The following is a 23,803-nucleotide window of genomic DNA, read 5'->3' on the forward strand; positions in this document are numbered from 1 at the left end:
ACTTCACCGTTTTAACTGTTGAAATTTCGCTCCCTGTGAGTGTATAGGATATATAGTGGGTTGTGAGAAGAGACTTTCTTTGTTACGTGTGACTACACTTCAGCTCTAATCGTACAGATATTTGTGGGACTATGTACAACAGTGAAATTATATACAAATGAGAGAGAGACACAGAAAGAGAGAGACACAGAGATAGAGAGGTACACGGAGAGAGAGACAGAGAAATGTGGGAGGGTAGGAAAGTGATGAATGGAGGAAGGGAATTAGAGGAAGGGAGGGAGGAGCAGAGGGATTGACCAGGGACCCCATCTAGTAGGCACACTCATTCACTCAGTCACTCTCTTCTCTCCCAGTCTGGGACATCTAGGACTGCTGTGCCTGTAGCTTTCTAACAGGTTAGTCCACTTTACTCTTATTTTAGGCTGGTTTTATTTAATGACTTTTTATTAACCTTATTGCAGTGCTTTTGGTTTTGATTTATAATACGAATTGTAATTGAAGTATATTAGTCTAGGTAATTTTTGTTAAGTTTACATGTTGGCTCTTGGCTGATTATTTTGCCTACTCATACAAGGATTATCTCAGATGGTTCAACATGAGTGGTTGCTTCATTTTAGATTAGTTAGGCAAGAATTAAAAGATGTGATTTGATGAACATCAACCATGTCTGTGACTCAACCTTTTTAAATTAAGATTTAACATAGTCCAGGTATCATTTAGGTTATGCCTATGAAGCCACATTGATTAATACCAACCTGACAAAATGGAATCCAGGAGTAGGATGTATCTGGGTCTGTGAAACTGACATCATTGATGTTGGATGTTACAGGTGTTTCAATAAAATGTGGAATTGTTATGCCAAACTCACCAATTTCTGATAATGGTTGTTTTCTGATTCAAATAACTTTCTGGGGTATTTACATGTAATTACAGTAAGAAAGTGAAATTATTATAATGTCTTCTGTGCAACTCAATGTGAAATGTGATCAAAGTGTATACTCGTGTTTCAGTGGATACAGTGAATGTCTATTTAGTAAGGTTATAGTGTTGTGCAATGCTAAGTATGACATTTATATAACATGCATGTCTGTCTGATTGTCTGTGTCTGTCTGGGGTGAAATTTGTTTCAGTAGCCCCAAGGTGATAGTTTGTACATATGGGAGGTTAGATTTTGAGAACTGAAATATTTATAGACTAATTATACCTCTAAGTTTGTGTGAAATTAAATTATAGTTCTGTGGTTGAACGGAATGTGTGAAATGTAGTGTTGGAAATATAATAGTTTATTCATATTCTGCCCATATTAGACTGGTTTCTATCAAGTCCTCTTCATTGTATCTCTAAACTCTGTCCAGATGATGTCAGTGTTTGCCTATTTGAGGATAGCCATGGCTTTCTCTCTCTTCTCATTAACAATTCCATGCTGGCTGAGCCCAGATAGGACCTCTTATTTTTCATGTGACTATCAGTGCAGCATTATGGAGCTAAATATCTAATTGGAAATAATCACCTCTGAATACAATACTATTGAACACTATAAAATCCAATCGAGTAATACAATTATTATTACTTACAGTCAATAACCCAATATTCAAAACAAAATTATGTTGATGACTCTGACCCTCTCTCTCTCTCTCTCTCTCTCTCTCTCTCTCTCTCTCTCTCTCTCTCTCTCTCTCTCTCTCTCTCTCTCTCTTTCTCTCTCTCTCTCTCTTCCCCCCCCCCTCCCCCGGACGCCTCTCCTTACCCAGACATGATGCCTCGCATCTTCCTCACCTGCTTGAGTTCTTTGCTCCTCCTCTTCCTCTCCTCCCCAACGCATTCGGAACCCCGCCGACCGTCGTCATCATCACCACGCAGCAGGACCGCGCGTGCTCAGGCTCCCGCGGGCAAGGTGCGCCTGGCGGGAAACTATGCCCAGGGACATAACGAGGGTCGCGTAGAGGTGCTGCACAACAACACGTGGGGGACGGTGTGTGATGACGAAGTGGACATCAAACTGGCCAATGTCGTCTGCCGGGAGCTGGGCTTCCAGACCGGCATGACATGGGCACACAGTGCCAAATATGGAGAGGGTGATGGTAAATGTTCCAGAACATGCGTTGCATTTTGCAACGATCAAATGTAATCTTTATTTCTATAACATAATACAGATAATATACTCTTTACAATTGAAAGGTAAATTAAACAAACACAGTCACCTGTTGATTTCCAATATTTTCCATCTGTCAAATGACAATGCATATGCCTATCTTTCTGTAAAGAGTGCATCTGCTTTCTAACTTAAATAACTTTCTTCAAACCCTCCATTTCCTAAACACCTTGCACTTGACTTTTACTGCCGGGCCTGATGTACCATATTGCATTGGCTGCACATTAAGTAATTTCACAACAGCAGTAGCCTATCTCAGGCTGCAACCTGGTCTCAGAGCATTTTGTATTATTCTGTACATAAATCCAAGACACTCTATTTAGTACGATATGTTACACATTGCAAAACGTACTATATGTAACGAATTTGCAAAAACGTATGATATGTTATGAATTCTAGCTAGGTGGCTAACTACAGCTAGCTGGCTAACGTATGCTAGGCTAGTGGTTAGGGGATTAGCGTTAAGTTTAGGAGTTAGGATAAAGGGTTAGGGGAAGGGTTATCTAAAAGGGTTAAGGTTAGGGGAGGGTTTGCTAAAAGGGTCAAGGTTAAAGGGTTAGCTAACATGCAAGTAGTTGAAAAGTAGCTAAAAAGTAATATGTCGTAGAAAAGTTGCTAAAATGCTGAAGTTGTCCACGATGAGATTCGAACTCGCAGCCTTTGGGTTGATAGACGTTTGCGTTATATGCCAACCAATCCACTCCGAAAACACCCTATTTTCATTTTTGCCATAAGCAACCATCATTCTTATGTAACAATACCCAGGTAGCATATCCTATTAATTTCAGTGTCCCAGGTTTACTATGTTACATCTAGTCTATGAGACCAGACTGCAGGATAAGGTGGTGGTGCTAGACAGCCTAGCCTAGCTACTGCTCTGTCGGTTCACTCGCTCTTCCATTTTAATTGGAATTTAAAGGGGGCAATAAAGAATGTCCATAAACCAAGGCAAGTGTAGCACGTCGCTGGCAGGGCAAGGCTGTCATTACTGTAAAACAAATGCTCCTCTCAGGCCGTATATCGCCAGGCTGCCAGGCAGTGGCTGTAATAAGCAGTGCAGTGAAGTCCCGTAAGTTATCTTTGTATCTTTATGACGATGGCGAACTCGGCTCAGTCACTGCAGGGTTATTTTGATGATATTAATTGGTGGTATTTACTGTGTTTACTCTAAGGGTGTTGGAGGCCTACAGAGGCTGATGAGCCATAGGCTAGCACATCTTTTATAAAAAATATATATATTAGTGAATTAATGAATGAGGGAATGGATAGATGATTCAGTCAGTCATTTAAATTCATCCATCCACGGATCCATCCATCTATCCACCCACCCACTCATAAATCCATCCACCCACCCACAAACCAGCCACCCAGCCATTTATCCCTCCCTGCCTCCTTACTTCCATCAATGACAAGTTGAAGTCCATATCCGATAATAACCTTGTTTTCGTCATCCCCAGGTCCTATCTGGATGGACAACGTGCGTTGTGACGGCACAGAGAAGACTCTGAAAGACTGTAAACATAACGGCTGGGGCGTCAATGATTGTAAGCACTCTGAGGACCTTGGCGTGGTCTGCAGTCCGGAGCGACGACTGGACCAGGTCACAGGTTCGCGTAATGGTCAGTCGGTTGCCCTGCGTCCGGATGTCAGTCCCTCGCCCCAGTGGCAGAGCATTCTGGCCAGCCGCAGTAACCCCCGACAGGCCCATCAGGGAAACGGACACCTCCCGGAGAGCCCCAGGCTGAGACAGCACCTCTACAACCCGGTAGGTAGCATTAGACCTTATACTCTCTATCCCTGCTACCTCTAGTAGTAAAGTAGGTACTGTAGACTACAACAGCATACAACTTGGTAAGCAGCTACAGTGGGCACCACCAACTCCATTATTATTTTTTTAACCTTTATTTAACTAGGCAAGTCAGTTAAGAACAAATTCTTATTTTACAAAAACAGCCTACAGGGGAACAGTGGGTTAACTGCCTTGTTCAGAACTACAGATTTTTACTTTGTCAGCTCGGGGATTTGATCCAGCAACCTTTTGGGTACTGGCCCAACGCTCTAACCACTAGGCTACTTGTTGCCACTCTATAACTTTGGCACTTGCTGATCAACCACCGATACTGCCAATGCCAATAGTCAATCAATCTCTACTGTCACAGTTGGTAAATTCATTGTGTAGGTCAACTGAATTTGAAAGTGTCCTTGATCAAACTATTCTACAGTGAAGCCTTAAGAAACCCCTCCCCCTTCTCTCTCAGTATTCCAGCAAGGTGCGTATTCAGGAGGTGCGTCTGCGACCCATCCTGATGCACACTAAGAAGCAGGCCCTGATCACTGAGGGTGTAGTGCAAGTGAAGCATGCTGGGAGATGGAGGCAGGTGTGTGACCTGGGCTGGAACCTCAACAGCAGCAAAGTGGTGTGTGGAATGCTGGGGTTCCCCGAGGCAGAACTACACAACGAAAGAACATACAAGTAAGTCAACCCCTCCATTTTACCCACAGATCTGCAAATAGTTGGAAAGGGTAGTTTTCAGACAGGGCTACGATTTGTTTCCTGATGTACTCATGTCCTCATGTCTCATGTCCTCATGACTTCATATTAAGAAGTCCCTCAGTTGTCAGGCTTAACTTTCTCAGTTGTCAGTCAAAGTGTCCTAGATTGTCAGTTCTCAGTTAAAGGATTTAAAAAAATACGTGATGGACTTTTCTTGTCTAACATCTCCAGGAGTTCCTAATATGGCGGGCTTACATTTGTTAAGTACTGCGCTATTGGAGCTGACTCCTGGACTGTGGCAGCATTGACATTAATCCCATTGTGAAATGATAAAAAAATATGTACATTTAATAAATGCATAGAGAAGAGAATGTAAAAACAGAGACATCAATTTGAATACTCATTTAAGTCACTGGTGTTCAGACTGGAGTGAAAGCCTGTTGTCTGCCTTATCTCCCTCCTCCAGCCTCCCCTCTCTCTTTTTTCTTTTTCTCATTCTCTCCCCCTTCTTTCCCTCCTCCAAGGCACCCTGCCCAGAATAAGGACAGGGAAGATGATAAAGATAACTCGTCTCCCTCTTTCTCCCTCTTTCTCTCTCTCTACCTCTCTCCACCTCATCTCCCCCCCCTTTCTACCTCATCTCTCTCTCTCCCTCTCTCTCTTCCCCACCTCTCTCTCTGATGCCATCTCCCTCTCCCTGCCCTCTCAGCCCAGACAAACAGCTCCACTCAAACTTATAGATCCCAGTGATGAGCTCTAATATCTATACTGATTGTTATTTAACTGGCCCATCAATACAGAGGCATATAGGGAACTGGAGAGAGACAGGGCTTTTTGTGGAGGGACTGGCGGTATTGGCAGTTCCCTCATAGGGAGTTTAACTCAACCATTCATCTCCTCACCTTTACCTGATGTTCCCTCTGAGGACACTGCTGATGTTCTGCCAGCCCAGGCATATTGTAGAGAGCAGTGTGTGTGTGTGTGTGCGTGCGTGCGTGCGTGTGTGCGTGCGTGCGTGTGTGTGTGCGAGAGAGAGTGAGAGAGACTTTGTGTGTGTGTGTGTGTGGGTTAGGGTTCTTGGGATGTCCCTACCCCATTGAAGTGTACATTTAAAATGGTTAAAGTAAGGGTTAGGGTTAGTTAAGGATTATGGTTATGGTTAAGGTTAGGTTTAGGGTTTAGGGTAGGGACATCCCAAGGATCCCAGATAGCACTAACCTTGCTCACGCACTCAACTGCACATCCTCTGACCCTGTGGAATACAGTGCTTAAAGGATGGTTTGGTTCATAACCGAGGGAGGACCACACATTAGCATGACTATTTCTGTCCCATTATGAAGGAAGTCCTCTGTCCAGACCTACTTGGACGTCTTACTGTAATTATTTCCTGAAAGTTTTGTCCTGTGTGACTCAAAGTTGAGACATTCATTCTCCGTATGGGCTGCAGCTACTGTGGCGAGCCGTGTGTGTCAGTGTGTGTTCGTGTGTGTGCTTGTGTGTATGTGCGTGTGACTGAGCCGACCATAACATCTGTTCTATACTCCAGGTGTTAGATTCCTGTAACTGTTTATAGAGAGCTACTGTTTTAGCCAGTTCATTTCCTCACTAGACATTTTCCTGTCATGGTACGTGAAAGTGAGGGGAGTTTCAAGACCGGACTGGTCAATTTTCATGTTGTAAAAGACTTGATTGGTCTGTTTGCCTGTCAACCAGTTTTCTTGTGCCAGATGTTTAAATTACATCATTATATCGTTAGCTTGTGTTTGTATAGGGGGTGGGAAAGAGCGAGGTCTAAAAAAATTACTACACCAGCTTTTAGAATGAAGGGAGATGCTCATATAAATATAACACTGGCTGTTTTATGACTGCAAAGACTCACCATGTTACACCTGGTACGGCTCCTCTAACTCATGTGGTAACCTAACCCTATAGGTCCAAGTAGACTACGCCACCTTCTGTTTAATGAGGGGAAGGACATCAACCTTAACGAATGGCCTATTGGTCAACTAAATTGATGTGAGGACAATATTAGCATTACATGTAAGTCAGTTTTTACCATCTCCTCTATGGTCACTGTGAGAGTTCCACATGTTGTATCTGAATGTGCTAACTGGAGAAATGTAATTGCTATTCCTACTTTGTTTTATTTTCCTAATAAGTATAATTCGATCTTTGAGTCTCCTCTCAAAGTAATCTGACTCGTATTGAAACTCCGTGTGATTTTAAATGCAGAAAAGGCTTGACATTTTTACATCTTAACATTCGTAGTTTATTACCTAAAATTGATAATGTCAAGATCTGAGCCTCTCAGGCAAACCCTGATATTTTTTATTTTTTATGATATTTGGTTAACTGATCAAACCTGGACTCTGAGGATGCTATGGATGGTTACAATGTGTTTAGGTCTGATAGGAAAGGCAAAGGTGGTGGTGTTACTATTTACACAAATAATCGTTTTCTCTGTTAAAGGCTACCTCTAGTCCTAAACACTTTTAATTGTTGGCTTTAAGTCTTCCGATGGGTTCAAACAAAAAAATACCAGTTATAGGAATCTATCGTCCACCCTCCACCAAGAAGTGTGCACTAAACGAACTCACTGATTGAATTGCCATTTTTACTACCCAAGAGGTGTTGATCGCTGGAGAGTTTAATCTTGCATGGGGAACGCAGGACACAGGATTGTAAAGGATTTTTGAACTAATCTAGTTTGTCCCAGCTGATTACAAAGCCTACTCGTCCAAACTTAAAGGACCCTAAGAAATCGACTTTGATTGACCCCATATTTACAAATACTCCAGGTAAATATGCTGGGAGTGGGGTTTTTGCTTTGGATATTAGTGACCACTCTCCCACTGTATATGTCAGGGATATACGGATGCTTAGATCCAACCCTTCTGAGTATAAACTAGTATAAAACTAGTTAAAAAAGCAAAATCTGATGATTATATTAATACACTATGTGAATGTACAGGGAACCCAGGTACATTTTGGAAAGCTGTAACGTCACTGAAGGGTTGTGTCTCCTTTTCTCTACCCCAATGCATTCATTTAGATTCTGTCCCTATTAATGACAAAATGTATCATTAATGCATTTAGTCACCGCTTTATCTCTGCGGGCTAGACATTCGAATGTATTTCAAGCCAGCTCTTGAAAAGAGTAGTTTGGATGTTGATGGTGAAAATCTATTGAATGATACTGAAAATGCTGGTCAGGAGTTTTCTTTTCGGAAATTCACTGATAAAGATGCGCTGGATGCTTTGCTAACATTAGACAACAACAAAAAACCACAGGGGCTGATCATTTGGAACCTGTTCTGTTTAAGCATGCAGCTCCCTTTATTTCTGGCTCTGTAGCCCACATTTTTTATTTAACATTGTTATCAGGAAGTATTCCAAAAGCATGGAAATCCGCATATGTGCTGCCACTTCATAAGGGTGGGGATACAAATGTTCTTGACAACTATCGCCCCATTTCAAGACTACCTTCTTTAGCTAAGATTCTTGAATCCTTGGTTAATGTACAACTTTGTTTATTTTTTATCTTAAAATTGTATTTTTAATATAAACCAATCAGGGTTTAGGCCTGGGCATAGTACTACCACAACAAACACGCTAGTTGTTAATGATCTTGTCAATGCCTTGGATGCTAAAACGAGCTGTTCTGCCTTGTTTATTGACCTGTCAAAGGCATTCAACACTGTTGATCATTCTGTTTTGCTGAAGAAGTTATCAAAAAGAAGCCTGGGATATACAGCCTGTTTATGGTTTCAGAATTATCTTAGTGACAGAACTCAGGCCATCTTAGATGGGGTTAAATCTGAATTTCTTGAGATTCAAAAAGGTGTTCCTCAGGGTTTGATTTTGGGTCCATTATTGTTCACCTTGTATATTAATGACATAGGAAACACTGTTAATACTTGCAACATTTATCTCTATGCAGATGACACAGTTTTGTATTCTTGTGCCAACTCGGTGTAGCAGGCCATTCGTGAACTTCAGCATGACTTTGATTCAATTCAGACATCACTTACAGTTCTTAAATGTGTTTTAAATACAAGTAAAACCAAGCTCATGCTGTTCTCTAGGTCACAAAATGTTGATCCTGAGGACCTGCATATTTGCGCTACAAATGGAGCCCAAACTGAGCTTGTTTCTCAATATAGATACTTGGGTGTCTGGATTGATGACAAGTTGTCCTACGTAACGCTGATAGAAAATCTGACTAAGAAACTAAGATTGTTTTTTATATCGAAATAAATCAAGCCTCAATATTAAAAATAGGAGAAAGATTGTTCAAACAACGCTTCTCCCTGTATTGGATTTTGGTGATATTGTTTACATGCATTCGGCAACCTCTGTTTTGAAACCCTAGGACGCAGTCTACCATTCCACAATACATTTTTAGCACAGGTGACAATTTTAGGACCCATTGTAGTCTGTTTAAAAATGTGGGATGGACCTCTCTGTCTGTAAGAAAAGAGCTGCATTCTCTTTTAGTTATTTACAAAGCAGTCTTACAGAAACTGCCTCCATATGTAACTTCATTAATGAAGTTAAGAATCATAAGTTACCTAACCCGTTCTCAGGAATGGATAACACTAGAGATCCCTTCAGTCTCCACAGATTTGGGAAAATCTGTGTTTTGTTTTTTGCTCCTAATTTGTGGAACAATCTGCAGAGTTCACTGCAGTTACATGTGCTGGTGCCACTCAGGCAGTTTATGTTATTGATTGAGGACCTCGATGTAGTTTAATGTGATTGCTTTTATTAAATATTTTGTTATTGTGTGCTGAATTTTATTGTTTTATGCACATACATGTGTTTGTTTTATTATTCTATTTTTATTGTAATTTATACAGGGCTCTCTTGTAAAATATATTTTTAATCTCAAAGTGACTCCCGGTATAAATAAAGGTTAAATAAATTGTTTTCCCTGCACAGTTCAGTTACAGATCACCAGACGAGACAGTTTAGAAAATGCAAAAATACAATTTTATTACAGAGTTCAATATTTTCACAAAAGTTGGAGAATGAATGACTTGAATGACTGATATTTAAAATACTCATGTCTAGCCGACCATCAGACACTGTCTCAGAGCCACCAGAAAACGTGTGGTGAGACCGCATTTCTCCCAGTACTTTTAAAGCAGCAGCACTGACCGGGCCAATCAATTCTCAATGCATTTTTGCATTCCAGTTCAACATTTACCTGCTCTGTCGCTGTCTACCATTGAAAACCATTGAAGACTACATGCAAATAAAGTTGTGCCATTTGTATTTGAGCAATATGATTGGCCATTCATTCAAGCACCACTACGCTCCCGCAAGTCACAACTTCTCGAGCGCTCAAGCAGTACAGAAGTTGATAGCTACGTTCACACAGCACACACAAGCTGTCCTGAGGAAAAATAGGCGCCTTTCAATCTACTCACTGAGCTCATTTATTTTAAAGTGATTTACAAAAGTAAACCTTCAATAGTAAACATGCTGGCTACTGTTAATAGTGTGCTTAAAGAAAGCTACAAAAAAACACTTTAGCATTTGTCTTGGCTAGCCTACTGTAGCCATGCGATCTCTTGGAAAACAATTGTCTTAAAGGGGCAGCATCCTCTTTTGAAATGTGAAAACAAATCTTCTCAAAATGACATACTTTAGGAAAAAATCATAATACAATTAATACAATGCAATTCTAAAGAATAGAGTAATGACTTACATTGCTGAATGATCTTAAATAACTGCTTAATACATATCATAATAACCTATATAGCCTATTAATAGCTGCATATAGAGAGAACCATGCCAACCCATAGCCCCTTTATGACTTCAATGTGTTTAAAAACTACATCATGTCCGAGCCAGTAGAAATTATGTTTGGGCAAGTAGATTCTTTGTCAACTGGCACGGTTGGGCCGGGTCAGTGAGAAAAGAACAACGTTGGATCCTGCCCTCCTGTAAGATGGCATCGGAGATGAAGGCAGACGTTTTACGTGCCCCCAAGCGATTGGGTTTTTTGTTTGTTCATTTGCATTGTTTGTAACTTATTTTTGTTTAACTTATTTTGTATATAATGTTGCAGCTACCGTCTCTTATGACCGAAAATAACTTCTGGACATCAGGACTGTGATTACTCACCATGGACTGACAGAATATTTTTTTTCCTTTAGCTAGTCTGATGAGGCCGACACAAACGATATACTGCTTTCTCGGTAACAGGCCCAGATCCCCGTGATTTGCATGAAGATGAGGCGGAGAAAAAGGGGCCGTAGGGCGGGCTTCTGAGAATTCTTAGGCGATCGAATAAACCCCCACTTCCTTCCATTCTGCTAGCAAACGTGCAATCTTTGGACAATAAAATAGATGACCTACGCGGTAGATTAAACTACCAACGGGACATCCTAAACTGTAATATCTCATGATTCACGGAAACGTGGCTGAACGACAACACTATAAACATACACCTGGCTGGTTATACACTGCACCGGCAGGATAGAACAGTGGCGTCTGGTAAGACAAGGGGCGGCGGACTATGCATTTTTGTAAATAACAGCTCGAGCACGATATCTAAGGAGGTCTCGAACTATTGCTCATCTGAGGTAGAGTATCTCATGATAAACTACAGATCACATTACCTACCTAGAGAGTTTTAATCTGTATTTTTCACAGCTGTTTACATACCAACACAGTCAGAAGCTGGCACTAAGACAGCGTTGAATGAGCTGTATTCTGTCATAGGCAAACAAGAAAACGCTCACCCAGAGGTGGCTCCTCGTAGCCAGGGACTTTAATGCAGGGAAACTTAAATCCGTTTGACCAATTTTCGATCTGGACCACCTTTACTCCACACACAGAGATGCATACAAAGCTCTCCCTCGCCCTCCATTTGGCAAATCTGACCATAATTCCATCCTCCTGGTTCCTGCTTACAAGCAAAAATGTATTAAGCAGGATGCACCAGTGATTCTGTCTATAAAAAAGTGGTCAGATGAAGCAGATGCTAAACTACAGGACTGCTTTGCTAGCACAGACTGGAATACGTTCTGTGATTCTTCCGATGGCATTGAGGAGTACACGACATCAGTCATTGGCTTCATCAATAAGTGCATCGATGACGTCGTCCCCACAGAGACCATGCGTATATACCCCAACCAGAAGCCATGGATTACAGGCAACATCCGCACTGAGCTTAAGGGTAGAGCTGCTGCTTTTAAGAAGCGGGACTCTAACCCGGAAGCTTATAAGAAATCCCGTTATGCCCTCCAACGAACCATCAAACAGGCAAAGCATCAATACAGGACCAAGATCGAATCGTACTACACTGGCTCTAACGCTCGTCGGATGTGACAGGGCCTGCAAACCATTACAGACTGAAAGGGAAGCACAGCCGAGAGCTGCCCAGTGACACGAGCCTACCAGACGAGCTAAACTACTTCTATGCTCGCTTCGAGGCAAATAACACTGAAACATGCATGAGAGCACCAGCTGTTCTGGAACACTGTGTTATCACGCTCTCCGCAGCCGACGTGAGTAAGACCTTTAAACAGGTCAACATTCACAAGGCCGCAGGGCCAGACGGATTACCAGGACGTGTACTGCGAGCATGCGCTGACCAACTGGCAAGTGTCTTCACTGACATTTGCATTGCCACCCCCTCTTTTACACCGCTGCTACTCTCTGTTGTTGTCATTTATGCATAGTCACTTTAATAACTGTACCTACATGTACATATTACCTCAACTAACCGGTACCCCCTGTATTTAGCCTCACTATTGTTATTTTACTGCTGCTCTTTAATTACTTGTTACTTTTATTTCTTATTATTATCCGTGTTTTTTTTAAACATTTTTAATTTGTTTTGTCATAGCCAACGAATATAGGACCCAGAGTTTTACCTGACCAGGTCATGAGATCAGGAAAATCTTCAGGACCCACTGCATCCCCAGGGAGTTGGAATTGACTCCCTAATGCGCCATCCACACCCCCACCACGAGAACCTGCAGTAGAGATAGTGATGTGTAAAGAAAGAGACAAGATAAGCACAGCAAACCCCACAGAATACCAAAAATAGGAGGAAGCATGCGAATTCCTGAAACAAACCACTTCAAGCTAGGAATATACACTGCTCAAAAAAATAAAGGGAACACTTAAACAACACAATGTAACTCCAAGTCAATCACACTTCTGTGAAATCAAACTGTCCACTTAGGAAGCAACACTGATTGACAATACATTTCACATGCTGTTGTGCAAATGGAATAGACAAAAGGTGGAAATTATAGGCAATTAGCAAGACACCCCCCAAAACAGGAGTGATTCTGCAGGTGGTGACCACAGACCACTTCTCAATTCCTATGCTTCCTGGATGATGTTTTGGTCACTTTTGAATGCTGGCGGTGTTCTCACTCTAGTGGTAGCATGAGACGGAGTCTACAACCCACACAAGTGGCTCAGGTAGTGCAGTTCATCCAGGATGGCACATCAATGCGAACTGTGGCAAAAAGGTTTGCTGTGTCTGTCAGCGTAGTGTCCAGAGCATGCAGGCGCTACCAGGAAACAGGCCAGTACATCAGGAGACGTGGAGGAGGCCGTAGGAGGGCAACAACCCAGCAGCAGGACCGCTACCTCCGCCTTTGTGCAAGGAGGTGCACTGCCAGCGCCCTGCAAAATGACCTCCAGCAGGCCACAAATGTGCATGTGTCTTCTCAAACGGTCAGAAACAGACTCCATGAGGGTGGTATGAGGGCCCGACGTCCACAGTTGGGGGTTGTGCTTACAGCCCAACACCGTGCAGGACGTTTGGCATTTGCCAGAGAACACCAAGATTGGAAAATTCGCCACTGGCGCCCTGTGCTCTTCACAGATGAAAGCAGGTTCACACAAAGCACATGAGCACATGTGACAGACGTGACAGAGTCTGGAGACGCCGTGGAGAACGTTCTGCTGCCTGCAACATCCTCCAGCATGACCGGTTTGGCGATGGGTCAGTCATGGTGTGGGGTGGCATTTCTTTGTGGGGCCGCACAGCCCTCCATGTGCTCGCCAGAGGTAGCCTGACTGCCATTAGGTACCAAGATGAGATCCTCAGACCCCTTGTGAGACCATATGCTGACACATGCACATTTGTGGCCTGCTGGAGGTCATTTTGCATGGCGCTGGCAGTGCACCTCCTTGCACAAAGGCGGAGGTAGCGGTCCTGCTGCTGGGTTGTTGCCCTCCTACGGCCTCCTCCACATCTCCTGATGTACTGGCCTGTCTCCTGGTAGCGCCTGCATGCTCTGGACACTACGCTGACAGACACAGCAAACCTTTTTGCCACAGTTCGCATTGATGTGCCATCCTGGATGAACTGCACTACCTGAGCCACTTGTGTGGGTTGTAGACTCCGTCTCATGCTACCACTAGAGTGAGAGCACCGCCAGCATTCAAAAGTGACCAAAACATCAGCCAGGAAGCATAGGAACTGAGAAGTGGTCTGTGGTCACCACCTGCAGAATCACTCCTGTTTTGGGGGGTGTCTTGCTAATTGCCTATAATTTCCACCTTTTGTCTATTCCATTTGCACAACAGCATGTGAAATTTATTGTCAATCAGTGTTGCTTCCTAAGTGGACAGTTTGATTTCACAGAAGTGTGATTGACTTGGAGTTACATTGTGTTGTTTAAGTGTTCCCTTTATTTTTTTGAGCAGTGTATATTTTGTGCACATTCTAATATATATATATATATTTTAAAAAAATATATATATATACAGATCTAAAAATATATATATTTTTATATTATATATATATATATATATATACAGTGGGGCAAAAAAGTATTTAGTCAGCCACCAATTGTGCAAGTTCTCCCACTTAAAAAGATGAGAGAGGCCTGTAATTTTCATCATAGGTACACTTCAACCATGACAGACAAAATTAGAAAAAAAATCCAGAAAATCACATTGTAGGATTTTAATGAATTTATTTGCAAATTATGGTGGAAAATAAGTATTTGGTCACTTACAAACAAGCAAGATTTCTGGCTCTCACAGACCTGTAACTTCTTATTTAAGAGGCTCCTCTGTCCTCCACTCAATACTTGTATTAATGGCACCTGTTTGAACTTGTTATCAGTATAAAAGACACCTGTCCACAACCTCAAACAGTCACACTCCAAACTCCACTATGGCCAAGACCAAAGAGCTGTCAAAGGACACCAGAAACAAAATTGTAGACCTGCACCAGGCTGGGAAGACTGAATCTGCAATAGGTAAGCAGCTTGGTTTGAAGAAATCAACTGTGGGAGCACTGATAATCTCCCTCGATCTGGGGCTCCACGCAAGATCTCACCCCGTGGGGTCAAAATGATCACAAGAACGGTGAGCAAAAATCCCAGAACCACACGGGGGGACCTAGTGATTGACCCGCAGAGAGCTGGGACCAAAGTAACAAAGCCTACCATCAGTAACACACTACGCCGCCAGTGACTCAAATCCTGCAGTGCCAGACGTGTCCCCCTGCTTAAGCCAGTACATGTCCAGGCCCGTCTGAAGTTTGCTAGAGAGCATTTGGATGATCCAGAAGAAGATTGGGAGAATGTCATATGGTCAGATGAAACCACAATAGAACTTTTTGGTAAAAACTCAACTTGTCGTGTTTGGAGGACAAAGAATGCTGAGTTGCATCCAAAGAACACCATACCTACAGTGAAGCATGGGGGTGGAAACATCATGCTTTGGGGCTGTTTTTCTGCAAGGGACCAGGACGACTGATCCATGTAAAGGAAAGAATGAATGGGGCCATGTATAGTGAGATTTTGAGTGAAAACCTCCTTCCATCAGCAAGGGCATTGAAGGTGAAACGTGGCTGGGTCTTTCAGCATGACAATGATCCCCAACACACCGCTCGTGCAACAAAGGAGTGGCTTCGTAAGAAGCATTTCAAGGTCCTGGAGTGGCCTAGCCAGTCTCCAGATCTCAACCCCATAGAAAATCTTTGGAGGGAGTTGAAAGTCCGTGTTGCCCAGCAACAGCCCCAAAACATCACTGCTCTAGAGGAGATCTGCATGGAGGAATGGGCCAAAATACCAGCAACAGTGTGTGAAAACCTTGTGAAGACTTACAGAAAATGTTTGACCTCTGTCATTGCCAACAAAGGGTATATAACAAAGTATTGAGATAAACTTTTGTTATTGACCAAATACTTATTTTCCACCATAATTTGCAAATAAATTCATAAAAAATCCTACAATGTGATTTTCTGGATTTTTTCCCCTCATTTTGTCTGTCATTGTTGAAGTGTACCTATAAATTACAAGCCTCTCTCATCTTTTTAAGTGGGAGAACTTGCACAATTGGTGGCTGACTAAATACTTTTTTGCCCCACTGTGTGTGTATATATATATATATATATATATATATATAAAATAAAATAAAATAAAAATATATATATTAGAATGTGCACAAAATTCATTCCAAAAACACCTCGTGAGAAAACCCCCCCCACCAACACACCGAAATGGAAGCTTGCCCACCCAGGACACAGTGCACTCCAGATCAACTGCGGTTGGGATGGTGGCCGACTAGAGGGGGAGACACAAAGACACCACCACAAGATCGGAGCGAGAGCTCTGACAGAGGGAATTATTTTGTTGCCGCTCCCTACCCAATCTAGGAAGTGCCGTTAATACTCTTACACAGTATAGGCTACAATAGTATGGAAGCACACCAGGGGTGTCAAGCACCCCAAAAATCTGGGGGCATAAAGGGGGCATAAAGTATGGATGGTTGGGGAATGTTTATGCATATCTAAGCACTCCCCTTGTCTGGTCTTTATCTTCATGACTGGCGGTAATTTTTTTAAATAAAGTAAATATGCTTCTCTGTATCTCTGCTAAAATCTGGGTAAAAGATTGAAGGTAATGTGAGTCTTATTCAGTACATTTAGTAGTTGCTAGATTTTTCAAAGTCTACCAACCTTGCCAGCAGGCCTGCCAGCTAATATAGTTAGACAAGCTAGCTACTCTAACTTGATTGATAGCCTGAAAGAGGTTCTTGGTAGCTAGTTATTTATATATATAATAAATACAAATTACAGGATAAATATGAGGAAGCACAGTGATTGGTCGAGGTTTTTTTAAGCGCTGGCTGCATGCGCCTGGACTGGCTCCCTTTTCCCTCCTATCCGGCTTCTGAATTGCAGAGCTCCACTCACAACACCAGAACAGCAGTGCGTTACTTCTCTTGAATACTCCATGCTGCTCAATGACTCACTCACTCCTTATCACTCCTTAATTATGACTGAATGGTCTTGAGAATGTCAGCTGTGTGGGGACTGTAGGTGTTGTCAGCCAGGTCAACACTGAATCAGGCCTGGATACCACACTAAAGTTTCATGTTGTTTTGTCACCAGTGGTGGAAAAAGTACCCAATTGTCATACTTGAGTAAAATTAAAGACACCTTAATAGAAAAGTGTGAAAGTTACCCAGTAAAATACTACTTGAGTAAAAGTCTAAAAGTATTTTGTTCTAAATATACTTAAGTATCCAAAGTAAATGTAATTGCTCAAATATACTTAAGTATCGAAAGAAAGACCATACCAGACCAGAGCATATGGCTCCTGTCCCCTCCTGGCTTCAAATTCCTTATATTAAGCAAACCAGGTGGCACCATTTTCTTGTTTTTTAAATTTACGGATAACCAGGGGCACACTCCAGCACTCAGACATCATTTACAAACGAAGCATGTGTGTTTAGTGAGTCTGTCAGATCAGAGGCAGTAGGGGTGACCAGGGATGTTCTCTTGAGAAGTAGGTGAATTAGACAATTGTCCTGTCCTGCTTAGCATTTAAAATATAAAGAATACTTATAGGTGTCAGGGAAAATGTATAGATAAAAAAGTACATTATTTATTTTGGAATGTACTGAAGTAAAAGTTGTCAAAAATATAAATTGTGAAGTACAGATACAAAAAAACGACCTAAGTAGTACTTTAAAGTATACTGAACAAAAATATAAATGCAACATGCAACATTTTCATTGATTTTACTGAGTTACAGATCATATGAGGAAATCAGTTAATTTAAATAAATTCAATAGTACCTCATCTATAGATTTCACATGACTGGGAATACAGATATGTATTTGTTGGTCACAGATACTGCTCGCCCACACGACACCATACGCATGGTCTGCAGTTGTGAGGCCGGTTGGACGTACTGCCACATTCTCTAAAACGATGTTGGCGGCGGCTTATGCTTAAGAAATTAACATTCAATTCTCTGGTAACAGCTTTGGTCGACATTCTTGTAGTCAGCATGCCAATTGCATGTTCCCTCGAAACTTGAGACATCTGTGGCATTGTGTTGTGTGACAAAACTGCACATTCTAGAGTGGCTTTTTATTATCCCCAGCAGAAGGTGCACCTGTGTAATGATCATGCTAATTAGTCAGCTTCTTGATATGCCACACCTGTCAGGAGAATGGATTATCTTGGAAAATTAGAAATGCTCACTAACAGTGATGCAAACAAATGTGTGCACAAAATTTGAAAGAAATAAGGTTTTTGTGCTTATGGAACATTTCTTTTTTTTTTTTTTCAGCTCATGAAACATGGGACCAACACTTTACATGTTGCGTTTATATTTGTGTTCAGTGTATTTTTACTTAAGTACTTCACACCACGGATTGTCACGTACACAAGTACAGTGAAATGCATTTCTTCATTTCTGCATAAACAGAACAGCAGATGAAAGATAGAGAAGAGGATAGATGGGGTAGTTATAGCTTTCACAGTATTCCTTGAATGGAGTTGTGTCTGACTACTCATCAAGGAGAGGGAGGAAGGGGGAGAGGGAGTGGTGAGTGAAGAGGACAAGATTGGTGTAGCCTGAAGGACTTGGCCTGAAGCCTTCACAGGCAGCTGACTTCTGTTGGCATCTTGTTTTATAACCTCTGAGGTCAAGGGAACAGAAACACCAAGGCTATCAAGAAAAGAAAGAGAAAGTAAGGAATAAAGAAGAAAAAGACTAAGAGAGGTGGATATATTCAGGAGCATTTCTTTGTCCGGTTTTGACAAGTGCATGCTAGTCCAATGGCCTTGTCCGAAATCTGTCTTGCCTATTACTTAATAAAACTGCATTCTGTGTATCATAGGCTACTACATACTATTTAGAACATACAGTTTAGTTAAAATGTATGCAGTTAGCAACAAATATTAACATACTAGACTCACCCATAGTGAGAATGCGTCATCTAATGCTTAATTGTGTTGTTTCCCGCCATTCATTCATTAAGGTACAGTGTGTCCCCTTATCTCATTATCAGCTGACAACAGTTGTTGTCAAACACAGGTGGATCTGAAAAGATGACTCTCTTCCTCAATAGTGTGCAGTGAATTCTACCAGAGAGGAAGAGATGAAGCAAGAGGATTTACTCCGCCCAAAATCTGTCAGCGTGAGATAAGCCAATTTTTTGTATGGAGGTCTATGAGAGAGCGTCGAATTATGTGAGGCTTATTTGATCAAATATAAGTTCCGTAAGGTTTAAAGTGTTACAAATGATATAAGTACTGATATAAGTGAATGCACATGGCATTCTGGCAACTTTTAGAAAAACGAGTTAGCTATGCCTGTGTATCTGCCCTCTCATTGGCTATAATAGTCCCACCTGATCTCGCCTGCCTTCAATCATTGAGGACATGTATTTCCATTGTTAGAGTGCTCACTCGGCTATCTTATCAATATAATAGATAATCTTTGAATCTACTGCATGAAAAGTCAAAGAGAGTATGACAACCTGGCATTTAAAGCATGCACATTTTTCAAAATGTCACAGTCTACTATAAAACATTTTATTTCGCATACCAAAAATGCCTACTTGTACGGGTATTCGGACACGGCCATTGTCTTTTCAAAATTCAAACCACTGGTTTGTTTTTCCATCAGTAGTCCTCTGTTGCATACTTAGTTTACTAAATTAAATGGCATTTTTGATGGCATTTGGTGGCTTTCTGTTTTGATTCAGTTCTGTCTTTTTGTCCTAGGGTTGACCTGATGTGTTCACAAGGGACAAATGGGAGAAAACCTCTGGAAACTGACAACAAAAAGGGACATTCTCATTGGCAAAACTTCCTCAGTTTCAAAGCATTTTCTTTCATTTCGTGCCTACTGAACAGTACCCAAGTGTTTGTATGCCTTCTGGTCCAGCTGATGAAAGCTTTAGACCTGTCATCACATTACTCTGATATGACCTAGAATGGCCAGATCGTTTTCATCTCATTACAGTTATACATGTTTAAAGTCTGTATAGTTATTAAGGCCAGTTTTGCTCTTTTATAGTTGTTTTCTCATGGATTTTATTAGTGTTTTAGTCCTGGTTGGTTGATAATTGTAAGACATAACAGTTTTTTATCAATAGCCCAATATCCCACATCCTAAGATTGTGTGATTGAGTGACTGATGGTTGGTTGACTGAAATGGCTTAAAAGTGCAGTCTGCAACTTTCATTATTTTCTTTCTTCAAACACTGTTGTCCAAGAAGCTAAATAAAAATAGCACTTATTTAACTCGAAATGAAAGTTATAGACTGTACCTTTAATGTAGGCCTGACCGAGTAGAGCCCAGTATGGACTGGCATGACCTGGCATGGATTGACATATATACCAGACAGTCTCTGGTCCATTCTTAGAAAGCCCAGACCAGACCAGAGCATATGGCTCCTGTCCCCTCCTGGCTCCTGTCCCGTCCTGGCTTCTGTCCGTCTGTACTGGTCTGGATGAGACTCTGAAGATGTTGTAATTATAGGTTGGGCAGGAGTAAGGCTCTTCAGGATTTCTGCCTGGCCTGCCGCCAGAGAAAAAACGTCCCGATTATAGCTGTGTGTGTGTCCGTTGATATATGTGTGTGTGTGTGTGTGTGTTTGTGTATGTGTGTGTATAGTGTATATACATGCATCCTTTGTGTGTGTGTCCGTTGATATACAGTATGTGTGTGTGTGTGTTTGTGTATGTGTGCGTATATACATGCATCCTTTGTGTGTGTGTGTGTGTGTGTGTTTGTGTATGTACAGTATGTATGTGTGCATCATTTGTGTGTCTGTGTAAGTATGTTTGCATGCGTGCATCGTAAATGTGTGAGTAAAGAAGAGTGTGTAGGGCAGGTACTGAGCCACTGAGGCTATCCAATTATAGTTTGGGCCCTACTTTGGCCCGCTGTGTCAGCAACGTCTGTTTCTCTCTGTCACCCTGGAGATTTGAGGACCTACAACCACCATTTTGTTTAATTGCACTTCAGCCCAGCTCTCCCTAAGATGGGGGGTATTATTTTCCTTAGGGTGACATTCTGTGTGTCCGATTCAGTCTTGGTTGTGTCTCAGATCTAAGCAATCTGAGTGATCCTAAGTGAGCTTGTCTCTAATTTATATGGACGTCTTTTCATTTATGTAGGCCTATGTATTGCGGCTGTGCTTTATGTGGTTGTGGAGAAGCGATGAACCCTGGTGCTCAGCCCAAGTTGTAACTTAAATAGCTTTTGTTTTGATGGATATGTCATACTGCATTCGTTGTGTAAGATATCATCCTAGCCAAGGAGGAGCTCATAGGCTATCATCTCTGATTCCATGGAAAAAGTTTATCCTGATATGATAGGAGGACAAAGACTATGCAACTCTGTAACTTCACCTTCGCATCTGAAAACTGTGCTTAGATCGGTGGTTCCCAACAACCACTACCCTGACAAAGCCTTTGGTGGTTTAAGTGGTTGTTGTTAATATTCAGGGTTGAAACAGTACTCCTTCTTTTGGCACTGTATGTAAGGGAGGGAGATAATGTACAGCTTCCTAGGAGTACGAGGAGAGAGAGATAAAGAGAGAAGGATGAAGTGAGAGAGAGAAAGAGAGAGAGAGCGAGAGAGAGCGAGAGGGAGAGAGAGAGAAAGTAGCAAAGCAGTAAGGCAGTCAGGAAGGTAAGGGAGTGTGACGGTACTGAAAACAGAAACAGCAGGGTGACTGTTGCAATTTAGCAATTTAGCAACAGGGGTAGGTCCCCCTATCGTTAGCCTCTCTCTCTCTCTTGCTCTCCCTCTCCCTGTGGGTTGGTAAATGAGGGGTGGAGGCCTCGAACACACTGATTATTCAGGCAGACTGGGGCTCTTGAGAGGTTAAACACATTTAAACACACACCATTACTGAGTCAGAGGTGTAGTCTAGGAACAGTAAATCTGTTTTCTCAACCTTATTCGACCTGTTCATAATGTGTGTTCATACAAGTGTTCATAATATACACACTAGTTAGCTGGCTAACATCTGTGCAATCATTACAGAGAAAGAGGGATTTGTGCAATCGTTTGTGTACTGTAGAGAGAGCTCACCATAAATACCTACAAAGACAAAAGAAGTTGCATGAATAAAGTTAGAATAGTAGCAATTATACATGGGTTTTATGTAGTGCTTTTTAATGTCCTAAAGCCACTTTAAAGTTAGGCTGAATTTAAGTGAACTTAGGTCAAGTTCAACCAAAGTTCAATGAAATATACCATAATTGAATCAAATGTAGAGTCTAGTATAGGGTCGAAACGTGTTTTTCTTTCGTCAGTGCTCAATTTACTCATTGTCAGTGTGGTTTTCTGGTGAGAGAAAACAGTTGGTTAGATTGTTGTGTGGTGGGGTCACACTTATGTCACAGACAATCTCTCCCCTGGGGGGGGGGGTGGGTGTCTGTGTGTGTGTGTGTGTGTGTGTGTGTGTGTGTGTGTGTGTGTGTGTGTGTGTGTGTGTGTGTGTGTGTGTGTGTGTGTGTGTGTGTGTGTGTGTGTGTGTGTGTGTGTGTGTGTGGGCGTGCCTATGAATATGTGTGTCGATTATCTGGGTTACGAACGTGTAACAACGGAGACACATGGAAGACCTGTCCAAGTTATTTTATGTGTGTAATTTAAGTTCAATTCGCAGCGTGTGTCTGTTTCAATCAACAACAAGCCCTTTGTTATGACCTTACTGCTACAGTATATGTCTGCCTGAACATTACTCACACATTTAATTCAACTTTTGTGGCCATAATTTAAAGCACGTGTCAAACTCATTCCATGGAGGGCTGAGTGTCTCCGGGTTTTCGCTCCTCCCTTGTACTTGATTGATGAACTAAGGCCACTAATTAGTAAAGAACTCCCCTCACCTGGTTGTCTAGGTCTTAATTAAAAGGAAAACCCTGCGGACACTAGGCCTTCCATGGAATGAGTTTGACACTACTGCCTTAAAGGGATAGTTCAACCATTGATGCTTTAAGTTTCATGACAAGCTAGCTATGTTTGTCACAAGTGTCTGAAGGTAAAAAAAAAGATTGTGACTAAGGACAAAAAATATAACTTTTAAGGGATCACAACTAACTGACTAAGTTATTTTGATGCTGATTTATGTATGCTAAATATAAGCATGCCTGGTGTCAGTTTACATCCATTGTTTTTACGTCAAAACATGCTAATGCTAGCATTAGATGACAGTGTATTTGGGTACTTGAAAGCGCTATTTGAAACCCATACATATGTAGCCTATTATAATATTGAACTTAACAGACGTTTAAATAAACATGTTTATTTCAGTCCCTCCTACATGGCTAATAGACAACTTTCATCGTATTGAAACAAGTATTTTTATCATGTAGTTGGTGAGCACTTTACCATAGCAATGCTTTACTCTAGCTGCTTTAAAATATCAGGGCTATGACAATGCACTGTCAAAAAAAATCACACAGTTATGAATATAACTACTGTTTCCTGAAGGAGGAAAGGAGGTATAGCATGCTATGGGGAGTCAACGACCAATCATATTTACCTGAAGAAAAGTCACGCCCAACGGGCCAATGGATGCTGAGCCCGCCCTCAGAATCCCCGCCTTCCTGGCTATAATACCAGGGATCACATTAATTTCCTCAATTCGGTACAGCTCTTTTGCGAGCCCAAATCCCCTGACAGTGCGGGGCCAAAATATGTCATATGCCGTTCCCTTAGGAAGTGCCCTACCCCAAGCTGGATTAGTGAAACAGACAAAAAGCTGGTCACGAACGTGGATATTCTTGGTCCTATCCATATACGTGCGTAAAGTGCGCACCGGACACATGCCATGCAACCTCCATTGTTCACTTCAAGCAAACGGAGGAGGGGACCTGTAAGACATAGCCAGGGACCTGTAAGACA

At 41.8% G+C, this 23,803-nt stretch overlaps 1 protein-coding gene across 1 annotated transcript in view; it reads left to right on the top strand.

The window, feature by feature from the left end:
- The first annotated feature begins 306 nt into the window (after window positions 1-306).
- loxl4 (lysyl oxidase-like 4) overlaps window positions 307-23,803 on the top strand; it is a 70,092-nt gene continuing 46,595 nt past the window's right edge. Inside the window, exons 1-4 of the mRNA XM_055929604.1 lie at window positions 307-395; window positions 1,752-2,081; window positions 3,610-3,917; window positions 4,411-4,625. Of these exons, the coding sequence (XP_055785579.1) occupies window positions 1,754-2,081; window positions 3,610-3,917; window positions 4,411-4,625 (851 nt within the window). The 5' untranslated portion in view covers window positions 307-395; window positions 1,752-1,753. The remainder of the gene's footprint in view (window positions 396-1,751; window positions 2,082-3,609; window positions 3,918-4,410; window positions 4,626-23,803) is intronic.

The sequence above is a fragment of the Salvelinus fontinalis genome, chromosome 1 (genome assembly GCF_029448725.1).
Source record: "Salvelinus fontinalis isolate EN_2023a chromosome 1, ASM2944872v1, whole genome shotgun sequence".
Taxonomy (NCBI): domain Eukaryota; kingdom Metazoa; phylum Chordata; class Actinopteri; order Salmoniformes; family Salmonidae; genus Salvelinus; species Salvelinus fontinalis.